The sequence below is a fragment of the Diadema antillarum genome, unplaced genomic scaffold, assembly GCF_040938485.1.
Source record: "Diadema antillarum isolate AM-2024a unplaced genomic scaffold, OU_Dant_1.0 seq00000488_RagTag, whole genome shotgun sequence".
NCBI classification, from domain to species: domain Eukaryota; kingdom Metazoa; phylum Echinodermata; class Echinoidea; order Diadematoida; family Diadematidae; genus Diadema; species Diadema antillarum.
In genome coordinates, this window is record NW_027271450.1 from 1,098,407 (window position 1) to 1,121,204 (window position 22,798).

Below are 22,798 nucleotides of genomic sequence, written 5' to 3' on the forward strand. Positions count from 1 at the left end.
ATACACAAAAACAACAACAATAACACATACCTTAATTAAACCATCCAACAAAGAACAGGTAAAAATGATTGATCTAGTACACTTTGTGTGATTAGTTTATTGTCCATTACTCTGAATACGTATCTGGGGAAAATACATACAAGTCAAGCATCCGACACCGTATTGTTGACGTTGTAGTATTTCAAGCTATTGACAGTAAGACGAGACATGAAGACTGAATGTATTAGTATGGCAACCACCACCTGACGTCACAATGATAATTAGTTACAGTCTCTTTATCCCACACTCCCATTCTTTGGCACCATTGACATCTTACGAATAACATACTCTTTATCACATTACAGTTCACACATTGTCTCATCCCTTTCTCTCCTCCTCTTGGAAGTGGGGATGGTCATTAATCATTCATCAATTACGTCATCGATTCATCTTTTCACTGGTCCATTGACATCGAACTCACTCATTCACACCGATATTGTTATACAACTGTACTCATTTCGTCTTTTGATGACACCATCGATAAAAACTGAATATATTTACAAGACCATTGAAGTTACTTTCTTTTTTCTAGTATAACTTCAGAATTACCAGAATTACCGTGGGCCGCTTGTGACGAAATAGTGACATGATATCGCCGATAAAATGAAGAAAACGTCCACGATGGATATTTAATTTCCACAGACTGTGAACGAATTTAACGTGCTTGATTCATCAAAATGAAGAAGCGTCGACCTCGGTCGAGTTGATATCGCGGAACACTATAGACGGTGACATAATCACGTAATAAATAGATCGAAAAATAATTATGAAAGAACTATTTACAACCTCGGCCTTCTGTTAAAAATCATCGTTACGACTATCGATTCACGAACCATCGAATCCAACTGTTGCAACCCGCTTTTTCCCCTCATCCCTCATCTGGAACATACCTCTCTGTTACCATGGTTACTCTAGTCTTATGTACACGTCACTCTTGTGCTGTCAAATCCATTCTATACACATGTACATTTTTAAAAAAGTTTGACAGATCTGTAAGGCACAGTTTGTTATATATATATATATCATCCCTTTAGCAAGATGCTTCAAAGACCCCTTTTTACACTCATTACACAATCAATCAATTAATGTATTAAATTGGTAACGATCTAGTCTAAGTCCAGTACAGTGTTTGGAGTATCACGCTGTCACAACACTGATATTGGTTCGTGCAGTTAAAATCCTTAACGCATATTACTTCAAGGGAAAAGAATGGCAAAAAACATTTCAAAAGCTCATATCTCAAATGGTATTAAATTACATTTTCCAATACCTATAAGTTCGGCCGCACACCAAGTAATTATTAGGATGAAGTATAGTTTATTTCAGGTCATAAAACCAAAGGCATAGAAAGAAATGACTCGGATAAACCTTGTCTATCACCACTCATAGTCGTAAGAGGAAATAAAGGTACATACCGCATGAACTAATGGTCTATATGTAGTTCACTCGAAATACTGAGAGAAGGAACAAAAAAATGGACTTGACCACTTAGGGCTGCACATTGTACAAATGGTTCATGCACAAAATGGTGGATTCATTCTCAACAAGAGTTGTGAAAATTCCCTCACGTTCTCTCCCAAATTCAATGTCTGACCATAAACATACATCAGGAACCAAATGGAATGAAGATGTATACATTGCCTACATAATGTTTAACTTCATTGCAGATAGTACAACACACTTCTAAAATATACAATCACTATGGTACATCATATTAAACAAGCCTGAAAATAGTAGGCCTGTATAGCCTAACAGCGCTACAATACAGCAAGACTGCAGAATCTGAATCTGGATTCTATCACATTCTATATGTTAATGTTTTCAAGTACTAATATACATACATGTAAAATATTATCAAGAAAACACAATAAATGTTAACACCAATCTACTTGACATTGCGTGTTACAATAACTTGAATTATTTCAACAATACATGCTCAAAACATCACGATTAAGTACTGTCCATAACTCAAACAGAATTGAATTGAATTGAAACTCACTGAGCGATTCGTGAAATCATTATGTTGAATAATAATTATGTAAGTTACTTTCAATACAGTTTTGCAAGATAAGAATGGAGGTTATTCTCGACATAAATAAACGCGTCATTACCGATACATGTTGTAAAGGAATCTCACTTTTCAAATGTGAATTCATCTCTGTATATAAATTATTATGATTTGCCAAAACCACAAATATATAGCACGCAGTTTAGTGGCGGGGAAAAAGATAGACCGTACACCGTCGTTACAAAAAGGGAAAAGACGATAAATTGGAGGTGCTACACAAGAAAAAAAATATGATAGCACAATCACAAATCGCAACTGCATTTTACAGTTGGTTCATATCTTCAACGTTTTGACGGACATCAGAGATAGTGTTATAGAAAGAGGATGAGAAGAATAAAAACACAATGATAATAGAGTGAGGGACTCGACACTGCGCAGAATATTACCACTCCACTCCAAGGCATCCGCCCTGAGATCAGAAGCCGCTGCTTACATGTGCTCATGTTAGAGGGCGTGCTTCAGAAAGTAGCAAATTTTTCATGTCGGACTCGGCGAAGGAACTGGTCAATACCTTTGTTTGTCAAACATCCAAACATCACACAACGACCACATCGGCCTAGTAACCGTACAGGGGAACCATCTTATAATCCATTATAACAATGCAAAATAAAGAGAAATGTGACGGTATATCAATGACCAGAGATTGGCACCTTAACATCAAGACATGAACTACTGATGCATCTTTCTTTGTTTTGTTCGTTTTATCCGTACGAAACACACCCTTCGGCGTGATTGCGAGTCCACATGGGGAACTGAACCGCAAAAATGCAACAGGGCGAAATTTTTTTTTTCGCCTGTGACCTAGAAAGGTCGAACTGACTACCTAAGACTAGTCACACACACAATGGATCACTCTGCGTTGACTACTTAGTCGTCAGTACACATCCTCTTCAGTGCTGTAGCCGCTCTCGTGGCTGTAGGCCCTCTGGTAGTTATAGTCCACCTGTTCTGCTGCCCGGTCATCGATTCCCTTGATGAAGGCAATTTCGTCTACGTGACCAGCCTTGTGCCAGTCGCCACTAATAACGCTCGATAGGATAGAATCTCCGCCGTACATGTAGAGGCTCTCCTGGAAGGCTGGATTCAACACTGAGTCCTCGTCGGGGACGACTGCCGTATCATCGTAATACGACGATGTCATTGGGGGAACTCTGCCGAACATCACCGGGGCGATGGGTGGAGTCCTGGTCGGTTTGGCATCAGCTGGGACCATAGCAACTTCCTCGGTATAAGGATGGACATTGGACCCCTGGTTGCTCGCGAAGCCGTGGTTGGCAGGCGACTTGTTCAACTCACTCTCGGGCACACTGGAGGACTTATCTCCGCAGCTAACTGTGTCGTAGTCTTCCCAGCAGGATGCCATGAGAAAACTGGCTGCTTCGAAGGGCTGGAGGAACCACAAGAACTGCTGGTAGTCATCTAGACACACCTCCTCGTCATTTAGTGATTCAAAGGCCTGTTTAGCATACAAAGAAATAGGAAGCATGATTTATCAATCCTCAGTATCATACTTTGGAGGTGGTTAGAAGCCTACTGAAATAGGATTTACTCAATACAAGCTTTCCGAATAACATGTTTATCTATTTATCCACACAACATCGGTTATTTGAGAAAGAGAGATGGTCTATATCAGCACTATAATTTATAGTCAGTGCCTTTAGGACATCTTTAGCAGTTCGTGAATTTACTGAAATCATGCATTGACTTCGAAACACGACAGAAATGCTTCTATCTAAACTTGCATATCATATTGTCTTTGTTTGATTGTTTGTTGTTTTAGAATATGAAAGCCAGAGTTAATTGACTTGAAATTTAGTAAGAAAAAAAATCACCATGTATCCACTCGCCGCCTTCTCGAACTCCTCCAGGGCCAAGTTCAGGTAGTCTTGGAGCTGTTAATAGACAAGGAAGAGAGAAATTTAATTAACAGAGTATTCAACATACATGGAGAACTGTTTATAATAATCTTCATCGTGACAAATTCAATAACCAAACAGATGAATACAAGCTGAGACAAGGAAACGAAACGAAAGTTATAAAACGCAGAAGACGATTTTTGTCATCTGCTGCGATCAGGCGAGAGCTCTGTCAAACGCAAACTAATCTGTTGAGTGAATTATGACCAAAATGAATTTCACCTAAGTTGTAGAGAGCACCAAACAGCAAAAGAAGTATGCTTTGTGACGGGCATATAAACATCAGATTGCATATTAAGGCGAAATAGAAATCCGATATAAGTTTAAGCAATGTCCCCCTCTACGGTCAACACGGATATAAAACGCGACGCCGTCACAGAGATCAGTGCCATAATGATCATCAAACTGACGACCAACCTGCAGTGGCTGCTTCTTGTGAGATGACGTGACGGAGGTATTAGCGCCCTCAAACTGGAACAGACCCGTCCTGTAGCTGATATCGAAAAGACTGAGATAGCCTGGGCCGCTGCCCTTGCACGCAGAGCGATGAGTCCAAGACCCGGTCTTTACGTCATGGTGGTACTATAAAAGAGGATCAAGAAGTAGGACTAGGAGTTAGTACTGAATTACTCGTGGAAAGTCTGAATTCATACAAAAGGAACAAACAGTAGGAACTCTAAGGAGAGTGGAATAGCTGTTATCGGGGACCACATCTACACATGCGTACATTATTATTAGAACCAAATATGGAACCTCATCAAGATACTGAGTATATTACTGAAAGCAAGCCATTCTAAACGCTTTGCTTAAGAGTTCTTCATGCTAAAACATAAGTGAGTTTTGATCTACTACAGGAGAAGTGGATTTGTTTGGTTATTTTGTTTTGTTTTGATTTTTTTTTTTTTTTTTTTTTTGGGGGGGGGGGTTAAGCTATTACAATGTACCTGAGGTGAGATAATGTGTGAATCATTAAATATATATTTTACTTGCAACAATTCTCATGATTGCATCAGTTGCTATGTTTTCTCTCTCTAGAAGTCATGAATGACGGGGTCTTTTGAACGTTCGTATTTCTTCCAAGATGAAAGATGATGTGCTTACTTCCACCAAGAAATGCATCGCTACTTCAAATCCGCACTCCAGCCACACACTGAACTCTAAAATGCAGGAATAATATTATGATTTACCAACCTGCGTGAGCATCTTCCATCCATGGGTAGCCACGAGGTCAACAGCTGTTAACACGTAATCAATGACGTCATCGGGTGCGAAGTACGGCAAGTTAATCCTGACGAATCCAGGTCTGTGATGGAGGAGGGGAAAAGGGGGAGGGGAGAGTTAGTACAGGAGGGGAAAACTTGCCGCGAGAGGGCTAGAGTTCTTGATCAGAGGGAGACAGTGAGATAGAGAACTAGAAAAAATGAGGTAGATATGAGTCACGGGGTGACTCACTGAATCATAGCAACAACTTGGGAGCACAACATTCTGGGGCAACTTTAGGCACTTTTGATGATGGAATAACCTTAATCGCGCAAATCGCAGGAACAGTTGCACGGATAACCGTCATGAAATCAAATATTTCGACCTTCTGTCAGATCTCTGTGTGTTCCTGTGTCAAGACCGCGAGATATAGCAAGACTTGTGGGGTGTAAGCCTGGATTCTATTGCTGAAATCCTCCTCCCCCTACCCCCTTGTTTGAAAGGATTCGTATCTCGTAGATGGAAATATAGATTCAACTCTTCACCTTTTCTGGCAGATTGCACCGAAACACAATCAACTGAATAATATTCAGTTGAATGTGTTAGCTCTTCAACTTAATGTTATTAAGTTGAAGAGTTAACCTAAAACCCCTAAGACGTGTGGAATGAGGTAAATAAATTAATGTCTTGATGGAAACTTGGCGAATGCACCAGGTGTTTGGATTGTGATCACTAGGACGTACCGTACTCCCTCGACCGGCTCCTCGTTACAAGTGTTCTTTCGGTCTTCGCGGATCAGCTCGAAGAATTTCATGGCATTCTCCTCCGAGATCCCCAGCAGATCCTGCGTGAAAGGAGAAAATTGGAGGCAAATTTGGAAAGAATTACTCAGACATCACACCGCTATTACATGTGTTCTCAACATTTGATACTCATAGTCTTCATAGAACGTGTTTGATTTAGAAAGAAAGTGGAAAATACTCTCAGACGGAAAAAGAAAAAAAAGGAAGAGAGAGAAAGTGAGGGGGAAAGTGAGAGATGTCGTAACTCCTAAGTTCTCTCGGCTCTGAAAGATTAGGATATCTCCGATGATCAGGCGTATCATCGCCCTAAAGATCCATCTTCCGCTTGTAATCCCACGATGGGGCGTTTGCTAGTCCAACAAGCCCATCAAGAGGGGTAGGCCGATGACAGATGAGCTTTAAAGTACACCTCGATACATGCCACGGCCTACCTCAAAACTTACGATAAGAGCGAAGAGGAAAAATACTAATTCATCTTGAGCCTCCCGTGAACTCCTCTTGACTTTTTTTTTTTCTATTTCTTGTCTTGCTTTCCACTCTCAGCCAATTGCAATAAATGTGCAATGATTTCAACAGGCGTAATTTCAAAGCCTGTGACGTTTGTTTTGAAGGGTTCACAGCAAGAACTTGTGTTTCATAGTGATGTTATATGAGTGTCACCTTGGAACTGTCAAAAGCAGAGTATTGTTTGCTTGTTTGTTCTTTTGTGCTGCAATGTATCATCCATTTTCTTAACCATTATGGTTAGATCATATGCAACAGATCTATGCCCTTAACATGCACAGTAACTTTGTCAGATAATGTTAGGGCATGAATGAAGCAGAACTCACGTGTGCATAAGGGCCTGCGCAGGCACAACCTCCTCTGGCCTGAATACCAAAGAGATCGTTGAGTAGTACAGCGATGAAGTTGTGATGTAACAGCTTGTCCGTCTGTGGATGACGAACAAGGAAGGAGAATATCGGCAAGCGCGCCACCTCGTGACTGCCCAAGACGATGAGATTCTCGTTGTGTTGCCACCGTGCGAACGCTCGCCTGTAATGTTAAAGGGAGCAAAACATCAACAGTTTCAGTAATGTTTTATTTTCCTTTTTCTTTAACACGTTCACTTAACATCTGTCTGGTAAGTACTTCCCTTTGGAGTTCGGCGGATAGTTGCAATCTTATAGAAGGAAGTATATATCCACGCCAACGGTGGAATTCGGTTTCATTCCAAATCTGGTGATACCGTATGCTTATGATTAAAACAGCACACGAGTGATGTTTAATGTTCCAGTGTCTGTAATTATCATGCTGCTGCACATTCGTAACACGTCGGATCATAAATCACCTTTGATTACATTTCTCTGCCATCTATCTCTCGGCAATTACAGGGAAAAAAAAAGACATTTCAGTCACTGTCTCTCACACTCAGCACCTCTCGTCACTAAATTGAAGCTGTCAGGATTTGACGGTTGGTCGAAAACTTCATGAAGCCGAAAAGTATGTCAACTATTTTTTTTTCTCCTTGACGTACATTAGTTCTGGGAGGAAAGGGGGGATATGTTGAGGGGATATCTAATTATATCCCCAAACCGAGCTCTCAAACATAGGGTGAGTTCACTCCGAGTCGTGCAAAGCGATGTCTCTGACATGGTGTTTTAAGTACATTACTTATTTCCCCGCTATTGCTAGAAACTCGATCTCCAACACTTGACGTTCATTTCTGATTTATGTTGCACTGTAGATTCTTATGTTTTTGTTTGTTTTTCTGTGTGTGTGTGTGTGTGTGTGTGTGTGTGTGTATGTATGTGTGTGTGTGTGTGTATGTGTGTGAATGTGAGTGAACGGACTCCCATCATGACATGAACTCGTCCTCTACGTTGCTGAGAAAAAGTGAAAAGTATGGTTCTTTCGCTACGAATTCTGATGCCATGACGGTACTTACAAAGAATAATTATTCTAAATCAATGCAATTTCCATACATAGAAGAAGTACTCAAAATAAACATATCAAAGAGCCACAAGAAAGATCCATGGTTTTGTATTTATACTCGCCATTTATCAGTTAGAATTAATCAATTTCCGGAGAAGCTTGTAAGTGTGTATATTTTTAGCGCTTCATTGAAGTCATGGAGCTAATAATAATATCGAGATGTATAAACTTTTGAATCATTCATTAAAGTGAAAGTACGTTGGTGTTCATCCTGTTGACTAAAACCTTTCCTCATGTCCCGGCCATTGCCAAGGAGAGAAAAGCAAACCGATTTTCTCCTGTGGCAGTTGACTCGAGGCATGCCAAGAAATTGTTCTATGACTTGGGTGACATCACAAACAAGGGATTAAGTCTACACGGAAATCTCTTACTCACCTTGCAAGTTCGTTTTCTCTGTCCTCTATGAATTTTGGTCCCACAGCCTGCAAAGATCAATCAAAAGAGGAGGGAGGTTAGATAAATGGAGAAATGAATAGATAGATAAACCGATAGAAAGACAAACGATAGATAGACAGATAGATAGAAGATAGATAGACAGATAGATAGACAGATAGACAGGTAAATAGACAGATAGACAGATAGATAAACAGATAGATAGATAGATAGATAGATAGATAGATAGATGATAAACCGATAGAAAGACAAAAAAGATAGATAGATAGATAGATAGATAGACAGATAGATATACAGATAGATAGATAGATAGATAGATAGATAGACAGATAGATAGACAGATAGACAGGTAAATAGAAAGATAGACAGATAGATAAACAGATAGATAGATAGATAGATAGATAGATAGGTAGATATACAGATAGATATATCAATAGATAGATAAATAGATAGATAAATAGATAGACAGACAGATAGATAGATAGATGGATAGATAGGTAGGTAGATAGACAGGTATATTGACAGGTAGATAGATAGATAGATTGATAGATTGATAGATATATAAAGCAGGCATTACAGATTAATATGATAGATTGACAGATAGATACACACCATGTACATAAGTTAGACAAAGGACTGGATAGACTACATGGATAGATAGACAGAAAGACAGACATACAGATACATAGATTTGTAGATATACAGTAGTAGATAGATAGATAGATAGATAGATAGATAGATATTGATTGATAGATAAACACATAGATAGATAGATGAATAGAGAGGGAATGTAAAGCCGCTAGAATCGTATACTGTAATACACATATCTCATTCTATTTGAAATCATTGCGGTATATTACCTACAGAGTTGCGAAACATAATACATCAGTAGCATGCTCACATCTGGTGCTCACTTCGATAGGTGTCACATAACGCATGAAAATATCTCTCTGATTTAAACCATCTTCTAAAGGCACAGCACATTTTTATCATTTTGCGATGTGGAAGCATATGACACGGCGGACATAACAGAACATTTTTTTTAGACTATCCTCTTGCCGAAAATCGGTAAAGAAAGAGGACTCGCAGGCTACAACATGTCCCGGTGAAATGACGCTTTACCTACGTGAGTCATCAACGCTTAGTTCGAGTCAGTCTTCTGTTCGTAATTGAGTTTGACATTTCGCAAGGTCAAAAGCAGATTGATCCGGCAAAAAACAGTAGATTCTGGGTATTATCAAAAGTTGACACCAGTGTACGCTGGAGGTCTCTTTTTTTGTGTGTAATTTTAAAACAGGCAAGAGGACAAAGTATACTTAGTGTGCCGAATATCAATACCAGATGTATGGCTCTTCGAAGGGGTTGCTCTTGTTGTGATCAACAGTTACTGGAACTAATGTACGTAAGACATCACGGTATCTTGTACTCTAAATTATACATTTGAATACACGTCCAGACACTGAAAATGTGATCATGTTTCGCTATTTACCCTTCTCAAAACCTATCAAAATTAGAGTCTGAACAACTCAGTCAGCAAAAACAGATGACTGTCCATTTTGTACCTGTTTAACCTGAAAGGCCAGTCCGGCGCGGATGGACTCAACGATGGCTGGTGTCCCACCCTCCTCACGTGCTTCAATGTCCTTCAGGTAATGGTGCATGTTTCTTGACACCTGGAATGGTAACAAGAGCTATTTACAATACTCTCTTTCATCACATCATGCTTTCACACATATAAGACGGAGGGAAGCAGAAGAAATTCTTAAGATAGTAGGCTTCTTCTAAAGTATAACACTTGACACAGGCGAAGAGTACGTACGAAGGAGATGTCTACAGTCAACAAAAGCAAACCCTTCCGTCCCAACAGGCGATAGAAAATTGGTGCCAGAGTCTACTTTGCTTCATACCTACTGGCTCTTTACAGAAACATGTGGGCTTTTACAGCAGTGACACGTGTCAGCTGTGTATTCGTTCATTTTCACCACATCGTACTCATTGCCATTTTATGTGGCTTGCAGAACGTCCCCCAACGGATGCAAACTTATCCTGACATTGCTAGGACCAACATGTCTTCGGGATAGACACACGGAATGACGAAGCATCGTTCCCCATCATTTGGTGTATTCGTGTTCTCCTTCTTTCAGCAATAAGGAAATTCGATTTTCATTTGAGTGGATAACAGCCATAATCACAACAACCTTGCAAGATTGTCCTCATAGAAATGTTCACGAAAGAGAGTCCTCACCACTTTCCCCTCCCAAGTAATCAAAAAATACTAGGAGAGTTTTACATTCAATGCACGATCAATTTACATTACAAACTACCTTTCTGTAGTTAATGCCATTGCAGAACACTGCGCCAGATCTCACGTGTGCACATATGCCATGAAAAGGATGATTACGAGAAAAGTGAATAGGATGTGAGGATGGAGTTAATTTTAGACGCCAAGGACGTGGCAAGCTATTCTCATCCCATGTGTACTTACGTAATGCACCGTGCCTCCTCCCAGGGCGTGGGGCACGCTGTTTACAAAGAGCTTCTTCTTGGCAATTAGGATACCTGCAGTCAAAACAAGCAGATACAGACTGAAAACAAAAACATAATTTCTCATGGTCTTTCTGTCCGTATTATTAACCTTTAAGAGAGAGATTCATGTGGTATGTAATGAGCAATTACAACTCAACATACAGTTACATAACTCTTTCAGTTACATTGGGGAGGAGCGTGTAATACTCTTACCAGAGTCTACACTGGACACTACAGTGACCATGGTCAAGAGAAAACAGGACTTCCTGGTGGGAGTGAAAGTCTGATGGACTGATCCAAAAACCATTTCTCAAATGAATGACCGGAATCTCAGTGAGTTGCCGGAAAAGCACCGGCTGTTCTTTGATATCATCACAGGAAGAAAGATGACTTTTTCTTTCGTATTACATCATGATTTGGAGAAGCCATGACAGCAACATGACTTGGCACCTTGGGCCATCGAGGTACATGGTCGTCCGTCAGTCGCAGAGGGGCAGACAAAGCCTCTTCTTCAACCCACACATGGCGACTGATCCCCTGGATTAGGCTCGACTGGGCTTGTCGCCTTTTTGCAAACTTGATATTTTGGCCGGATCATCTCGCTTACTCCCGTTCCATCCCATGTCCTCCCCGGCCCGATTAGGGTCAAACCGCAGAAAGGGTGAAGGCACATCAGGAAGGAAGCAATTCGCTGCTCCCTACGCTCTCTTTCTCCCCCCCCCCCCCTCCCCCTGACAAAAGCTGTTATAACAAACACAAAGTAACAACTAACCTACCCCTCCCTCCTCAATTCTTCGAAATTTTCACCAAGATTTATGCGTCACCAATACATGGATAAAGTCAGTGAGACAACCATTTGGGTATCTTGAACATAAAGGAGGAGTATAGGTAGGTGAACAATGATTCTTTCACGTACCAGGCGTTCCGACTCCTCCAACGAACTTGTGTGTGGATACGAAGACTGCATCTTTCGAACAGTCTGTACCATGCCTGTAAATAGACAACGCAGAACAAACGATACATCTAGTTAATCTTCCACAGTTCATGAATGTACTAAATGTATATCATTTTACTATCAACGTTACTCGTTGACTTTAGGAAACAGAAGTGAAATCATGGACGTCGATGAATACACTGTACTACAAATTTTAACATTAGTTATCAACAAGTGAAGATGTACGTGTACAATCACTGTTTGTATACAGCTGAATACTCCTGTGAGGTTGTACTGACGCAAAGATATTACGTAATTCCTGATGAACGAATCACATAGCTTTCCATTAGATCACTTTATAATCCGATAATAATTATATCGACGTCTGCGATCTCATTTACTTGTCCTCCCCATGGCTAGTGGTTATGCCTCAATCTTCCTTTCTTTTCGTGTCAAACTCATGGAAAGCATATGCCACGCTCAGTAGGCGTGATGAGCAACAAATGGCATGAATTCATGTAACAGCGTCTTGATTTGAAGTTTTGATAAGTGCAAAAGTAAATGAAATCTGTGCATTACTTCTCATGTACTATTAATCACCGTAAGATTACCAATGATCCCCTAGCGAGCTTAAATGCGGTTCACTGATTGACTGACACAATAGCGTCAGGCGAACACTAGGATTAATGCTACACAGCTGCAGCCAGTAGGCGCACGGGTCCTTTTGGCACGGTTCTCAGAAACAGTCCCGCTCTACGTGGCATATGCTTACATCTGCCAGTCGGGAACAAAATTTAACATGAACAGATGACCAAAAGTTCATGCGACTTCAATGTTTACTCACTCGAAACCCGATGGATTCATGTCGATATCAAGGTATGGAGCTGAAAAATAACGGGAATAACAAAACGGGAAAACAATAAATTCTCATTGTCGTAGCTGAGAATATTAATCGTGGCTACAGTCATTAGAGTATCATCGCACCATTCAAAGGTTAAATTGCTATTTGAAAACAATGTTATGTGATTCAGCCATTCATATCGAGTGATTTACGGTTAATTATCCTGTCAAAGTTGATGAGCAAGGACATTCATAATATGTACAGGAAATGATCTTTACTAATAAGCAGTTTTATGGGGAGGGGTTGCTCGAAAACGAGGCCGATGACTAAACTTCAATAGACACTCGATTATTCTATAATGCAATAATCATAATTATGTAGCATTTTATGAATGGTTTCGAGATGACGTTTTAATCCCCTGACGTGGCGTATACACACGCCTTTGTACAACTTCGAACAGATTACATTTACATTACATTACGTTTACATCATTCTCGAGTTATAAAACAAACGACCAATATAAAACGCATACTCCTCCCCTCCTTGTTTTTGCTGCTGCTACCATAGATTTTTTTGTGTTGCTATTGTTTGTTATTATTATTATTATTATTATTATTATTATTATTGTTATTATTATTATTATTATTATTATTATTATTATTATCATCATCATCATCATCATCATCATCATCATTAGAAGTAGTGGTAGTAGTAGTGGCAGTAGTATCATTATTATCATCATTACTACTACTACTTCTACAACATGTACTATTAATATTATCATAATCCTAATCATTATCATTATCAATATTGGCATTATTTTTATCATTATAATTACTGCTATATCATCCATTATTAACAATAATAGTAAAAGTTAACTGTTACTACCAGTATTACCACTATAGTAAAAGCAGTAGCACCATACCCCCCCCCCCCCCCCCCCCCCCCCCCCGAGGCGCTGCTGTCCCGGCACATAAAACCCAGGTGTGATGACCTCACCTGCCGTAGCGTAGTCCCAGAAGGAGAGAGCGTTGTATCTATGAAGGAGTGCCGAGACAGCGTGGGTGTCGGTGATGATGCCCGTCACATTGGACGCCGCGGAGAAGCAGCCCAGCACGTGCGCGTGCGTCTGCGTAAAGATCTGCTCCGTAGAGATCAAAGGAGATACAATGAAGTGTATTAGTGACGACACATCGAAGGGGAAGTCAAAAAGATTATGATGTGGTGGAGGGAGGGATGGGGATGAAGCAGAAATATAGAAAGTGATCACAGACAAGGAAAAGAAAAGGAGTTCAAGATACCGGGGAAAATATAATAACTTGGGATTAGGACCGGTGGGAAATTTTGTGTTAAGCAGCGCGTCCAGCAGACATGTTTCATGGAAATCCGAACTGTAACCACGAAAGCATATATCACGTTTTCTACATCTTTTGTTGGTGTCGTGGGCTAATAGTCGTGGCCAATAGTCTCACAAAGTGAACTAGAACTTCCTGATTTTGTTTGCTCACTTTCTTCTCTTTCACAAAGACTCAACTCGTTTCTATACTCGGTCAGTTTATCCAGACCATTATGTTGTATGCAGATATAAAGATTCAACGGTTATTCAATCTGGACAAAAGCAATAAACATCACTTTCAAAGAATTGTGACGTCATAAATGTCTAATGTAACACAATGTAATCGCTTGGCAACCACATTAAACAAAGGATGCACAATGATCTCGTTCATAGGGGAACTATCAATCAAACTACGTCAACCTGGGAGACATTTGTCAATCAATTAACCGAATCGCAAATATAAGTCGCCCGTGCAAAGTGGATATTTGTTTGCAAATCGCCGTCTATATTCACTATCATTCTTTTCTCTCGTTCACATCATGCGTTGTAAAAGTTTCAAGCGTGTCATCCCCTCCTCTACGTCACACAGCCAATCAATCAATCTACTCGCCAGTATTTGATGTCTTCTCTTCATAAGCATTCATACAGACGTCATAGCAACTTGTGTTACAGTGTAGAAAGGAAATGAAACAAAGGTGTCGACCAAATAATGGTAACGATGTACTGTTGTGTGCTATATCAGCCTAGCGATTAGCAAACATGACAGATTGGCTACTAATGCGAGCCATGGGTGTATGGAAGGATTTTAAAGAGTGTAATCGTCCAATTATTACATCAAACATGGCTATTTTGAAGGAGGGTCATTATTGATAAATTGCATTAAATCCGGTGAGTAGCGACATCGCATTTCCAATAGTACTGCTTGGCGAAGAAGTGTCGGCTCAATGCATTTCGTTCCTCACACTGTACCTTCCTTGACTCACTCAGTCTGAAATAGGCCGCCTTTACGCCATGACATGTAATCAATTCCGTTCTTTCTCACTTCAAGATGTCTACCCTGATAGTGGCCAATAGATAACCCGAAACGCCGTGTTTCTTCCTCCTCTTCCGCCTGTAGTCAATCGATGCCTCCCCGGGGTCTGTGCTTCATACCAAGCTAGATTCGTTCCAGACTAGACGCTACTGCCGAAATTATTACGAGTCATGCTCCTCCTCTCAATGAAGACACACGCACACACACACACAAACACGCACACACACATACAATCTTGCCCTATCGCACTCGGAGACAACCTTACCCTTTCAAGAAATGTCCCCTAACGTCTCTGAAGTTGTCACATATACATACAATGTAAATTGGTCATTGAGATCCGTGTGACTAGGAGTATTTATCATCATGATAAAGATTAGAATCAAATGCAACTGCAAGTCGTGTCATATACGTAATACTGTCATCTTTCAGATCTCATGCCATATTTCGTGCATTACAGCCAGCGGATAACAGAATAATGATACCTAGGCAAGCAAAAGAATATACTATAATAGCCTTAATGCCAGCTTTTGTGTTCACCACTGTAGCTTTAAAGAAGAACACGCTCATATTTATAAAATACTTCGAAAGCTTTGTATCAATGCTATAACAGTCGAACGCACACGCGGCATGCAACATTGAACTGTGTCAGACATTTACCTTCAATTTGTTCTCAATGTCTTCCAGGTCCACGAGTCCTTCACTTGTTTGCTGAACTCTGACCACCTGAAAAAAATATTTAAAAAAAACCAATCAATTTCAAGTGGAAATATCGTGGATACAAACAAGGCAGAAACGTCATTGGGACTGCCTTTAGACTTTGCACAGAATATAATTTCATCACTTAGAATTGGGACGGTCAATCATGTAAGAGGGTTTGTTATATCACAGTTAGTTAATCAGTATGGTGATCATTGATATAACCCACAATATTACATTCCCATATCTAGCAAAACAATAAGCAGCGACTAAAACAGCGATGTGCGCTGCTTAACAACTTCAACCGCTTTCCCTCCCATCCTCCTATTGACCATAACTTTGCATTAAATGTGTCCGTGTATGTTGATTATTTAGATTTATCTGTTCACATGAAAATCAAGATTCTGTATGCTCATTCCGCTCGCTTGCCATTTCATCGCGACAAATGTGTATGGCCCAGACGATCACATCGAGAAAGACTAATTGCTACACACAAACACCAGATATTGGGCTGATACATAGATAGATAGATAGACAGAGAGATACACAGATAGATAGATAGGTAGATAGATAGATAGATAGATAGATTGACAGAGAGATAGACAGATAGATAGATAGATAGATTGACAGAGAGATAGACAGATAGATAGATAGATAGATAAATGGACAGAGAGATAGAAAGATAGGTAGACAGATAGATAGATAGATAGATAGATACATACATACATACATACATACATACATACATAGGTAGACAGACAGATAGATAGATAGATACATAGATACATAAATAGATATCTACATATTATCATAATAGATAGGTACATAGACAGACAAACAAACATATTGCTTGGTCGGTGGTGGATGGATAATATTCTAGAAATGAGAGAGAGATAAAGGGACAGGGAGGAGAGAGAGACAAAGAGATGGAGAGAGGGAGAGAGAAGAGCGGCAGGGACGCATGAACTATCGCTTGCTGTTTGCTGCAAACTTTTTGTCGTGGCACTGTATTTGTCGCCCAGTCGTAGGGATGAGTAAACTACCGTTACCATAGAAACGGCGAGCTTACAGAGTTGTCACCCTGGCGCAACAGTTGCGCTCCGCGGACGAGGAGGCGAATTAGAGCTGACAAATTTCCAGCAAATCAGGTTTGTGTCGGAGGAAAAAAAAAGAAGGAAGCTAGGAAACAATTCGACTGACAAAACGACACTCTGATGTTTGTCATCTAGTCACCCCCTTCAAAACCCTCTTTCATGTGGGGAGAAAAAAAAAAGATGAAAAATAACAAGTACGTCGTGTTCTTCACGCCATCTGCCGCGGGACTCTCTCTGATGCAGTCTCTCAGCTGTTCAGACAGTGTCTCTTCGCTGCAGTGTAGGGGACGAGCTGAGAGGTGGACTAAAGAAGACTCACGAGGTCGTAGATATAAAAATGACAGTCCTGGATGATCATTGACTGATTTCTCTGCAATATCTCCTCGCTTGGGTTGTTTCTGACTGTTGGCATATCCAAGTTTTTTTCTTTCTCCTTCCCAAATTGACTTTTGGCTGACTTAATTGTTTCGATGATACAGACCTGCCCGTGTCTTGCTTGGCTGCATACACAATGCTAGCAAAGGTCGTATTCAGGTCATTATGACGTCATTGACAAAGTAACTCATACCCGCTCAAAGCTGCCACGCTGCCATATACTGTTGCAGTATAAACAGGAGGTATAGTTTGATTGGTTTAATTGCTGTTACTTAACCAAACAAGTTAGTTGGTCTGGTGCGTATGCATGTATGTACTTCAAAAATCATGTGGGAAATCAACAACAGCCTGAAATACTTAGTGATTTTGTTCTTGGAATATTCGCCTACTACATACAGGTATACCGCCAACCTCAGATTGCAATCTCTGCGGCAAATGAATACAACACTTTACTGTGTCTTCCTAGCTTGTGTTTCTGCCTGTGAGGACAAAATAGTTCTTTGCACGATTAATTGCGTATTGTGTGGTGCCAGCAGGCTCCCATGTTCGGCCACATGCTTCATTGCTCATACTTCAGTAGTGACAAAATATCTTTTCTCAGCTTCTATGCCTTTAACCTAGATTCGTAGCTCCGGAATCATGCCTGCTTTGCTCAAAAGCATGCCAGAAAGTAAATGGGGACACACACACGCACACAAAAAGAGGAAAGATAAACAAGATGTAGTATGCACGCCATGTATATCAAAAGGAAGCTCATAATTATGAAGGCTCAAGACGGGCAAACGCATTTGCATCACCTTTTGATATAATACTGGCATAATCTAACAAAAAGAGTGCTGATAACACAGACCGCTGCACAAACACAGACCATTCGACGAACGCACGGATGGAACAACGCTCTCTCGCTTCTCACTCTATACTGCGGAGCGGACTCGTCGGGTGTCGGTTGGAGCCAAGTGTTGTGGCGTAATGAACCTTTAGCCTTGTCGCCACGCTTTCGATATGTCTTTGTCAAGGCCAGCCAATCGAAACATCATATTGATATTTCAACTCTGCGCTTCTCTCACTCCAATCTATTCCTCTCGAATATGAGGGGGAAAAACTAACAGACAGAGAAAGGGCAAAATGCGACGAGAGAAAAGAAATAATGCATACTATTTTTAAATCTATCATTTCTCGGATCAATTTTCCACCCAATCTAGAACTATTCTTGGCCAAAATTGTTGCAATTGCAAAAAAGAAAAATGCTCTTGAAGTTACCATCTGGCACACTTCTGCGTTTGTCTTTCTCATTTTGTGCCTTTGTGTGTGTGATCATGTTTGAAAAAAAAATAATGAAAAGGAACTGAACTTGTTTTATAGCATCGTGTGTAAGTCCTGCAGATATGAATACTGAAAATGGGGTTGAAAGTGTAGGAGGCCTAGAATTGAGACATGAATGTTTAGACGCTAAAGTGACCCCTGCTTCACGGCTGTCAGTGCATAAGTTTCTCTAGGGGAGACAAGTCACTAAGTTAATCATCCATATTTTTGTGCTTTGTGTTGTATATTTGAATGTGCAATCAACTTGTAATTCAAACCATTTTATGAGAATAATAATATTTGTGGTAATGTGCTACTTCGTCTGTATTCACACTGTCAACTAAATGCAGCCATAAACGCCTTTTGTATCTCCGTTACAAAATATTTCTGTACATTATTTACCTGTACATCAAATGTTGTGCTACTAAGTCTGCCCACACACCTGACTGGTACATTCACATGCTACTAATGTTTCTTTCAGATTACAATACAGGAAGTAACATTCATAATTCCTCTACGAGATTTCATAATGTTACTCCCTACTTACTAATTAAACTCTGTGGTGTATTAAATACGGTAGGCTAATTGAGGTGTAATTAATCCTCCATTTTCAATTTAGCACTTCCGCGGCAAAGGAGCGAATGAGTGGCATTTTTATCTCTAAATCCGTCATGGAGTGTTTATTTTGTACATTTAATTTTCTTCTCGTTCCTTCGCCCCTTTGCATCGTCATCGTGCATGTATCCTGTACTGATCGCCAGGTATAGGAAAGCTCTACAGAGGGTCTTGAGTTAAAGCATTTGGCAGACGACAGGCGCAGAAGGGAAGTTCGAATTTATGCTTAGTTACAAGACGATATCTCGCGCGGCCGAACCAGCAGCCGTGGCCATAAAACGTGCCATTACTTTAGGCCATGCCTGTGAACATTAATGATTGAAACGGGCAAGATAAGACTTTTAACATGTACATTAAATTTCACATTATGATATTATGTGGGTGTGTGGATACTATTCAACATAATATAATTGTTAATTTGATGTTGTGTTCACTTATGTAACAGCACTGCGTGTGTGTTTGTGGGGGGGGGGGATAAGTTGGTGAGTGCTTGTGACGTTAAAGACGGGCTACAATGGGTGAGACGGTGTTTAATTGGGTCTGTGTGTTTGTGGATATCTATGTGAGTCAATGGCGAGGTTTAGATCTCAGACGCAAACGCTGAGACGACGCTAATTAGGCAAAAATGGCGTTCTACACATGCGCGATACAGCTGTTTCCATTGTCCAACCCTAGAAGCTGCGTCGTCTTAGCGTTCGCATTGTAGATCTAAAGCTCGTTATTGTGTAAACGTCGGAAAACAAGTCATCTAAAGAAGACTCACCTGTGCACCGATCTCCTTCCAGGGTAGAATGTTTGAATGATGCTCGAAAGGACCGACTAAAACAACCTGCAGAGAAGAGGATGATACACAAGCCAAAGAGAGTCAGTGATCTGTAGCTCCCAATCTTTTTACCTCTCTAATCAATTGTGTCAGAAAATGGTCAGAAGACACAAATACGATTAAATTATTCGATTTAGTGTATCAGTATTAAACGATGACGATAAGTGCAAAACAGCAACATCAAAGCTACAAACCAAGACAAAAAGAGAGATATACAGTTAACTCTAAAACCCCAAAACGCAAATAACCAACCCTCGCATCAATGGAAAAAATCTGATAAAAGGAATAAAGGGATCATTAAGCCCCACGTTCAGTAGCCATTAATCCATGAATATTTTTTTTAAACTAGTAATAGGTTGTCAAACAAAAGTAAACCTCTGCAAAAGCACCGGGCTATTTACAAACATTAAGCGCATTATTACTCTTATTGAGGCTCAAAACACCTTTCCCTATATAATAGTAGTAGTATCTAAGGAATGACATTTTACAACCACATTATTTCTTTTATATGTGTAATCACAGGTGGCCTTTGTGAAAGACCCTTATCAACAGTCAGTGTTTACGGCAAAAAATCATGTTTCTTTTAATTAAAATCTGCCATGATAATGTAATGATAAAAACGCGTCTTATTAAACCATACTATATAGGCCTATAGATAAAGCAGTAGATAGCTGATGTGCCATACCCCGCAGGTATAGTGCTTTTTAGACCAGCGCAACGGCCCTCACAACCAACATTTATCCATGGTGCAATGTAACATGCATTATACCGCTAACTGGAAAGAACACTAAATTGTCTACAAAACAACAACAACAACAACAACAAAATACACACAAATGCACATCTATCCGACACATAGCAAAGACCTATACAAATGCGATAAAACTTGCAACACTGAGTGAGCTATATAGACGTGCAATCAAGCCTTAAACGCTAATCTTTGTCTGATCCACCGCACATTTGCATCGGAAAGCCGCCTTTTCCTGCGACTAACACACAGAAGTAATAACTCGATACGGAGAGAGGCGAAATCAAACGCCGAGAGGGGGAAGACTAAAAGCCAAGCGTGTCATCGCTTGTAATCAGCAGCCAATTTATTTTACCAGATTCAACCCAGAACTGACCTGATGAGAACGACCAAATTACACACTCACACAAAATAATCTAACTTTATATGTATGTATATATCAAATGGGCGACAGTACGTATTTGATAGCGACGCCTGTCATTTTTGCCAAGAGTTTCCTAACGGTTTTGATTACAAGCGACAAAGTGAATGCAGTGCGCTGTAAATGTTTGGTTCATGACAGAGACACGGAAGAGTTGAAGTGGAGTGATTGCACGTCAGGAAGGCTTGTTATTGTTGTAATCAATAGTAAAACCTCGAAGCTTCTTCGTGTTTCTCAAAGTTTTATTTCATTTCTTGATTATAAACTTTCTGTTTCGAACAGACATCGTCCTTTACGAGATGAATTCTGAACTCGATTTAGTGTCTTTTAACAAATATTCAAATATCAATGTTCACATAGAACGTAATTTGCTTCAGCTGTAATTTTCATATTAAATTGTTCCACATATTTGGAATTGCTTTTATCATCTTCGCTTTTTCATTTTTATTCCTTATAATCATATAGCAAACGCTACGTGCAGAGATTTAGTTAGAAATCAGAAGAAGTGATCCCTCTTTATCTAATTTTTTTTTCTCACACTCTTCCTATTTCCCTCTCGTTCTCTCGCTCTCTTTTCATCACACTCTACTCCTCTCTCTCTGTGCGGTCCGCTTTCAGCTACAAATGTAATGACAATTTGGTAATTGGAAAAATGTTTCGGCATTTGAAATTGTTAGCGAGACAGGAAGTGGTACAAACCACTACATGGCAACGAGTTCTATTTCATTACGATGGCTAATACCCCTGAGTCAGACTTTCACTGTCAACACAACAACACGTCAACCAACGCCTTGTGCTACGGGGACATCGTTCAAGCAGTGAACGAAAGGTGACCACGGCAGTACGATGTAATATTCTATTCAAAAAAATTCTCAACTTTGTATATTCATTTTTTTTTTTGGGGGGGGGGGGGGGGAACAACGGCGTAACGATGTAATACTTTGTTCAGAACGAATGCTCAATTTGTTATATATTTTTCTTTAGTATCTCCTTTTTTTTGGAAGGGGATATTGTATCAAATGACATGGCATGCAAAATTGATGTCTTTGGATGGTATTCAAGAGGAATAGAATAGCATAAAAATTCTGCTTATTTTTGCTTCTGAGCTCTGAAATTTTGAACTATTCCACAGCTTTGGCCGAGTCCATAACCAGTTGGGAAAAATGGTAGGTGCACGGTAGATATATTATTAAGTGAACTCCATGCAAAAACTTACATCAACATCTTATCAAAACGTAAGTACTGGATTAATCCTTTGTGACTGTTAATGTTAGAGGCGAGGTGAATACATGTACGAGCCTCTCTCGGCACGTGACCTACTCGTGGTGTCACGTGAGAGCCAATACTTTACCGTGTTCCTCGCCCGCTCTCCCTTCATCTCCATCACGTTGATGAGTTTGTGGATGGCTCCTGTCGATCCACTGCCTGTGAAGATGACCGCATCATCTTCCCCACAGTTCGTACATTGCTTGATGATGTCCCTGCAATGACAGAAAGAACAAATAAAGATGAAAGAGAGTAAGTGAACGTATAATATTTGGGTGTTTTGTGTGTGTTTTTGTTGTTGTTGTTGGTTTATTTTTTGGGTTTTTTTGTTGTTGTTGTTGTTGTTTTTTTTTTTGAGGGGGGGGGGGGTTGTGTGGCATGTTTTAATCATCAGT

The 22,798-nt window shown here is 40.1% G+C and overlaps 1 protein-coding gene across 1 annotated transcript in view; it reads right to left on the minus strand.

Moving 5' to 3' along the window:
• Nucleotides 1–2,981: 2,981 nt before the first annotated feature.
• LOC139733722 (uncharacterized) overlaps nucleotides 2,982–22,798 on the minus strand; it is a 31,147-nt gene continuing 11,330 nt past the window's right edge. Inside the window, exons 4-18 of the mRNA XM_071644532.1 lie at nucleotides 22,489–22,618; nucleotides 19,909–19,974; nucleotides 15,721–15,786; nucleotides 13,694–13,835; nucleotides 12,698–12,737; nucleotides 11,836–11,909; nucleotides 10,879–10,952; nucleotides 9,956–10,066; nucleotides 8,376–8,422; nucleotides 6,857–7,061; nucleotides 5,967–6,067; nucleotides 5,215–5,326; nucleotides 4,441–4,605; nucleotides 3,940–3,999; nucleotides 2,982–3,563 (exon numbers count right to left, since the gene is read on the minus strand). Of these exons, the coding sequence (XP_071500633.1) occupies nucleotides 2,982–3,563; nucleotides 3,940–3,999; nucleotides 4,441–4,605; nucleotides 5,215–5,326; nucleotides 5,967–6,067; nucleotides 6,857–7,061; nucleotides 8,376–8,422; nucleotides 9,956–10,066; nucleotides 10,879–10,952; nucleotides 11,836–11,909; nucleotides 12,698–12,737; nucleotides 13,694–13,835; nucleotides 15,721–15,786; nucleotides 19,909–19,974; nucleotides 22,489–22,618 (1,975 nt within the window). The remainder of the gene's footprint in view (nucleotides 3,564–3,939; nucleotides 4,000–4,440; nucleotides 4,606–5,214; nucleotides 5,327–5,966; nucleotides 6,068–6,856; nucleotides 7,062–8,375; nucleotides 8,423–9,955; nucleotides 10,067–10,878; nucleotides 10,953–11,835; nucleotides 11,910–12,697; nucleotides 12,738–13,693; nucleotides 13,836–15,720; nucleotides 15,787–19,908; nucleotides 19,975–22,488; nucleotides 22,619–22,798) is intronic.